Raw genomic sequence first — 6786 nt, forward strand, 5'->3', positions numbered from 1 at the left:
TTCCCAAGGTTTGCCACCTGAGGTCAAAATCTTTGCTCCCTGGCCAAAGGCTGTTAGGTTGTCCTCCCTTGTGAAGGAAGACTGGAAGGTACCTCCTCAGTTTTGGGAAGGAATATGACAAAGCAACACATGCGAAGGAACATGCAGAGAGAGAATCTGGAGGCTACCATTTATCTACTCTCTTGACGTGGAAACAGGAGAACAGTTAACACAAATGAAAGGCAACTGAGGAAAGAGAATGTTTTTCAGCAAGAAAAGGGCCCACTGTGCCCAGTATTCTACCAGAATTCAAGCAAGGGCAAAAATTCAGATGAACAGCAAAATCACTACACTTATATGAGATGGGATCTATTACTTTTTATTTTCTTCACAGAAAGGTAGAAGAGAGTTTTTAATGGTTCTAAGCATAAACCAGCCCACTCGTCAAAAGGGGTAGGAAACGCACTTGCCTATAGGTAAAAAAAAAATAAATATATCTGTAACTGTTCAGTATGAGATATCTTCTATCTTCAGAGCACCTGATCCTTCCAGATACCAACAGACTCGATGAATCACCCCCACACTTGTTTAATTCTAATTACTTGACAAGTCCTTTTACATACAAAGTATTTTAATAACCATCCCTGTTCCTGATCTCTGACATGCATACATTCATTAGGTCTCTGGACTAATTCAGATGAGTACTTATTCATCACAGGTATATGGTCCACACTATGGCTGCTGGGCGGTCCAGTCTTTAATCATCAGATGTTGAGTATGTCATTCTTTTTCACTGGAGTGCTTCAGTAAAATGCACTATATGCAGTGAACTCAATGGACACCCTGTAGTTCTTTCACAGCTGCCACAGGAAAGGTGGTTTCTTCCTCCGGGTCATAACAGCACAATGAAACAAACCAGCATTTTCCTCCTGTATCCAGTCACCTGCTTGTTGATTTTTTTTTTCAAGCTGCTTTTCAAGTACCCTGCCAGACTGCTAGAAAATCAGCACCAAGTATGAGCCACGGCATCAAGACAGCCCTCCTCGGCAAACTGAGCAGGGAACTAACAGTCTGGCCTTCTGGCATTCAGCCTCATCTCTGCAATGAAATCACTGTGGGACTGTCAGCAAGTCATTCTTCCTTCTTGTACAATTGGGAATAATTCTCTACCTCACAAAGATGATGTGAGGCTCGATACATTGTGTTAGTAATAGAATGGGAGGTCCTTGGATGGAAGGCCCTACAGATGAGCAAAGGATTATTGCTATTTCTGGATGTGATATCATATGAATGTGTTTTATTCCTTCTCAATGAGACAAATTTAAGCATTTATTCAAGAAATTGCCAGTGAAGTTGCGTAACAGCCTCAGAGCTGTGGATTCAGTATATGATTCTACTTGAAAAATAAGTACGCAAACCATAAAGAACAGGGAAAATTATTTTCTTGGGAAGGGGGAAGTCATTGAACAATTAGAGCCATGCCTGGATCATTTAAAGGTGTGTGTACCCCCTTGGCTCTCTGTGCAAATAAATAACTGGCTCTCTGCAAGGAGCATTAAGATGCAAGTGTCAAAATCACCAAAGGAGGTAAAAGTAGAAGAGAAAGGTAGTGTCTTAGCTTACAATAGCATGTGGGAGTTGGTGTTCTCTAGTGTCTAGAGCAGTGGACCTAGGATAATAATCTTAGATTTACTTCCAGCTCTGCTTCTGACTTGCTGTGATAATCACTTTACCTCTCAGTGCCTGTTTTCTCCACCTGTAAAATGGGTGTAAGAATTTCCACCTACCTCACAGGGATGTTGTGAGGCTTCTTTAATTCTGTTTGTAAAGTAAGTAGGAATGATCTGATGAAAAGCACTGCTGAAATGCATGGTATCCTTGTTCTTTCCTGGCAGAATGGCTAACTTGGGTAATACGTAACTCCTCGACCAGGCGGGCATTAGTTTGAAAATGTGAACACTGCATTGCACTGACAACATCAACGCAGATGTGGATTTGCCATGAGTAAGAAAGACTCCATTGATCCCTCACCTCTCCCTCCCACCTTAGCCTTGGCCTGGCCGTATGAAGCAGCAGTGACAGTGTGGTTACATGGACCCCCCTTCTCCATCCCCAGCATCCATTCTGGGGCAGCATTTATGCTTAAATAAGACATTTGCTGGAGGGGGGTGCAGGTTGGTGGAGCTCTAACAATTTTAAGGGCTTTGCAAGGCATGTGGGAGAGGGTTGTATAATGCACAATATTGCTGGGCTTCTGTTTTAAACCACTCAGTGCAAACTCCAAGTAAATTTTCCAGAGTCTCCATGAAAGAGTTTACAATTGCTTATAGCACGCAGAAAAAAAGCCCCTCTTCGTGAATGTAAACCCACAAATTATCATGTTATACTGATTCTTTCCTCTAAGTGCGATAGATACCAACGATCCCTGAGTGCTGAAACACAATGAAGTACAGATTCCTCCTCCTGTAGGAGTGGAGACATTTCGGGGGAATCTCTGCTCTCTAGGTCTGTGTGGGCATGAAGTCTACTTACTGAGGGAGGAAAGCCCAGTCTCTCCTGCCACTCAGTAACTCACTGACTGTGCAGTTTTACATTTAAAGAGTGGCCATGTCACACAATGCCGAAAAAAAGTGGCAGTTTGCTGTTTTGTATAGAAAATGGCTTTTCAGGCTGACAACTGAAAGTAATCCTAGCCTAGGCATAGTTTTGTTTAGTAAAGACAGGAACAGCTACGAGAGCTAGACTAAAGCCTTCCTATAAGCCTGAGGCAGTTGTGATAAAATGGTATGTGATGCCAGATTTCCCAAGGGCCAGGGTTGGATAAACATACCAAAATCAGGGGACTTGTCTAAGTATTGGAATAATTTTTTTTCCCCAACAGAATGATGCTACCATTTCTTAGGCTCTGTGTATGCTACGCCTTTTAACATGGCTCGGGAAAGGGTTTTTGCCAACACCAAATGTGCTTATACAGTTGAGTAGTAACCCTGGCAAATAAATGTGTATTGACTTGCCAAGATGTAGCCTGGCACACAGTCCTTTACTTGCAACTAGCTTGGCATGCACCTATTTCAGTAGAACGAGCAAGACTCATGTCTCTGTCAACAATTCAAGTTTTTCTCTCAGCAGCTTGATGTACAAAGAGACACTGAAGATTTGTCCAACCTAGAGAGAAGGTGGCTAAGGGGGTGGGGAAGTCTAACTGCTGTCTTCAGGTACTTAATGGGGAGTTACAGGGAAGATGGAGCCAGACTCTTGACAGAGGTGCACAGCAAAGGATCAGGAGCAATGATCACAAAAAACAGCAAGGAAAATTTTGACTAAAAAATTCTGACTAGGAAAAAAATTGTTCAACTGGAGAGTGGTTCAGCACTAAAACAGGTGCCCAGAGACGTGGTAGGATCTCCATCCTTGGAGGATGAAGCCTGACTGGGAAAAGCATTGAGCACCCAGGTCTGACTTTGATGTTGGCCCTGCATTGAGCTGAAGGCTGGACCAGCTCGTTCCTTCCAACCTGAACTATCTATCCCATGGGAAGTTGAAAACGCAGTGCAGCCACTGCATGTGGAACAATGGGTGTGGGGCACTTTCTGCCTCTCTGGGGTGCTCTGGTAGAATTTGCTTAGGCTGTCCCAGCAGACAACACCAACTAAGTGGGCATTGCAGCAGAGGCCGATGCACAAACACAGTCAACTGATGTTTGGAAGCTAGAAAAGCTGCTTGAGGCCAGAACTATGTGTTGTGTAACTGGTTTGGAAAGAAGATTACAAACAAAATAAAATTAAAAAGAGTATGCTTGTCAACAGAGAAAATCATGGAAATATAAGGGGCTTAGGTCTTTCCAGCTCCCTTTAATTTCAGTGTCAAGTGTGCCTTTAAATCCATCTGAAAGTGCAGAGGATGGCATTTTAATGTTCTGCCAACAAAAACCTGGGTATTTTAAAGCTTGCTGATCTGGGATGAAGCAGAACTGAATAGAAATGGTGATTACAGAGCTACTGACAGAACATTTTTCAAAAAAACCCAAAGGCTGTTGGCCTTCGCCTTGCTAGATCCAGCCTGACACAGTAAAAGCAAAACAGGCCATTTATTGGTTTCCAAGGAGGAAAGTCTGTATTGCTTGGAAAAGTCATGGAGCAGCCTACTGAAAAACTTTTTAAGTCAACACAGCAACAAATTTGTGGGGAAACATTAAACAGAAAAGTTGGCTCCTATGGTGTTTCCCTGAAGCTCAGGGGAGAGCTGGATTGAAGGATGATTGGGATAAGGAAACACAGTTACAAATGAGCATACCAAAAAATCCTGGATTATAGGCAGGCTGCAGGCAAAGGCCGAAGCAAAGAAGCCTGCAATCTCATGGGCCGAGTACCTCATAGTAAGGATAAGGCAAGCCAACATGAGACGTGAATTAAACCCAGCCTGTTACCAAATCTGGTATTTCTGGATTTTAAGAAGGTCAGCAACTTTAAAGTAATTTAATTGAACTTTTATGCACTGGTTCCTCTATTTACTGGGTAGAATTGAGAACCAGAAATAGCATGGGTAAAGCTTTTTTCCCCAAATCCTTCTACCTAAGCATATGAAGAATTACTGGGACAAAAATGGTCAGGTAAGTTTCTCAATACATATATGTTAGTTCAAAGAAAAGTCATAGACAACTCCATAAAGGAATTCATCTATTGCCAGTGAACATCATCATCTGAACTCATCAGAATGATGTCGGATTACTCCCAGCTTCAGAGCTCCTGTTCATGAAAACCTTTGGAGAGAAAAGATAATGGATGGCTAGCTGCCAGCTAAGCCTATTCGTCATGAAAGTGTCCTGTAGCACTTTCTGGAACCCTGTGCTATTTCTAAATATACCCTTGGCCAACAAACTGCCTTAATTCAATATGCTTCACCTTTCCACTTTACTTGAAAGGCTTGACTTCAGTTCCCTCTACAAACTGAACATAAAATAGCCACATTCACACTTTAATGTGGGGAAGAATGAAATATGGAACTGAGCGGAAACCTGCCAACGTACTGACCAGCCCTTCTTCCTTGTGTGCTGCCTCTCCTCTCTGGCCACCTCCACCTATATTCTGTTTAATGAAACTACCCGCCTCTCACAACTGAGAAGTTGTCTTTGTACCTGTGGAGTGCCACGGATCCTTCTCCCCACACATGCACATCAGCAGCTATCTAAGGAGGAACAACACGGAATAAATTTCCCATTTTCTTTTTACACTTTTTGTCTTCCCTGAAGGAGAAGTCCTGGGACTAGGGGGTGGATCTGAGTTTTTCCAGTAGGAATTACCTTCTTCCCTGTGTGTTTCTCCCCAGGCTCAGGAATCAGTAATTTACAGCTAAGCAGAGGCATGTTTCAAGCCTATTTATAAACACATGCAAAGAAGAAATTTTAAAGAGCTTTATGCCCAAACTCTGCCTTGTTTTTTAACCTTGTGTTGAAGTGAGTGGAGTTGCCAAGGTGTAAACAAGAGCAGAATTTGGCTTTGTATAATTTATTTTTTAAAGGATTTCCGGTTAACTTCTGTCTTTAAAAAGCAACCCACAACTAATCTTGCCCCACAACCTACCAATACAGAACAAGACAACCACAAACCCCTCCAAACTCGGGAATCTCACCGCTTTAGGAAAGATCAGTTTCTAAGTAACAGATACAGAAAGGAAGAACAGGGAAGTCCTGATCTCAGCTCTGCATTAATTGGCAGCAAGACCAGAAGCTGTAAAAAAAGAGGCCTCAGGTCAGACATGATAATCTGCTCCCTCAGTTCATTTCCCTGTGAAAGCTGAAATGTCTCTTTCTCTTTGCAATGCTGTAGACAAAGAGACAAATTTCAAACCAAGGTGACTGACAGCAAGACAGAAAGCCAAACAATCAAAGAGACTGTGGGACTAATCCGGTGACTCGGCGCAACCAAACATAGATTTGTTTTCCTAGTGAAATGAGTTGTAATGAATAAAGGTTCCTGATTTTCAATCAGCAGGGGCTCTGTGCTTTGTCAAACTCCCAGCTAGCCCCGCTTGATTCTTTCTCTTCCCGTATGTTATTCCAAATACAGAGTTTTGAGCGGCAAGGGTTAGGTGTGTTTTTAGGAGGAAAAAAAAAAAGATACCGACACCATTAAGTTCAAGCGGGGACATGACTGTGACATGAAGGATCGGACCTCACACCGACAGGCATCAGGAAATTCCCTGTTTGAACTATTACTTCCCCTCTGGCCCGGCTCCTCGATACATTATAATTGCCAGGCCTGACCCGCATCCCCAGCCCGGCTCCCGCCGCCGAGGGAGGACGGAGAGGGCCCCACGCGGGAGACCCATCTCCCCCGAGGTGGGAAGACGGGCCTGGCGCAGTCGTGGCGCGCCACGCTCCGCTGCCGCTCGACTCTCGCACGGGAGTCAGAGCGGAGGTAAGATGGCGGAACGGCGCTTGCACCTCCAGCCGGCCACCGCCTTCCCCGGCCGGCAGCGGGTCCCCTTCCCTCGGCCTCCCTCTGCGGTCAGACTTTCGAGAGGGCTCGGGAAAAGGGGCCGGGTTTCCCCCAGAGCCGCCCGCTCAGCAGGCTGCCAGCGGAGCGGCGGCAAATCCCAGCCACCGGGCCCACCCGCGGTTCTCCCGCTGGGGCGAGACCCCGTCCCTCGCGGCAGCGGGAAGGGGGCACTGGGGGCAGCGCGCCCCCCCCCCCCGCCTCCTGCCGCGGCTGGCCCCGCCCCGGGGCGGGGCTTCTCCCCCCCGCCCCGCCCCGCCCCTCGCGCCGGCCCCGCCCCGCCGCGGGGAGGGAGGTGAGCCGGGCTGAGGAA

At 45.5% G+C, this 6786-nt stretch overlaps 1 protein-coding gene across 1 annotated transcript in view; it reads left to right on the forward strand.

The window, feature by feature from the left end:
- The window catches only part of GJA8 (gap junction protein alpha 8), an 84834-nt gene extending 78179 nt beyond the window's left edge, over nucleotides 1–6655 (forward strand). Inside the window, exon 16 of the mRNA XM_049824537.1 lies at nucleotides 1875–6655. Within this exon, the coding sequence (XP_049680494.1) occupies nucleotides 1875–1899 (25 nt within the window). The 3' untranslated portion in view covers nucleotides 1900–6655. The remainder of the gene's footprint in view (nucleotides 1–1874) is intronic.
- The last annotated feature ends 131 nt before the right edge of the window (nucleotides 6656–6786 follow it).

This window comes from Accipiter gentilis, chromosome 21 (genome assembly GCF_929443795.1).
Source record: "Accipiter gentilis chromosome 21, bAccGen1.1, whole genome shotgun sequence".
Taxonomy (NCBI): Eukaryota; Metazoa; Chordata; class Aves; order Accipitriformes; family Accipitridae; genus Astur; species Astur gentilis.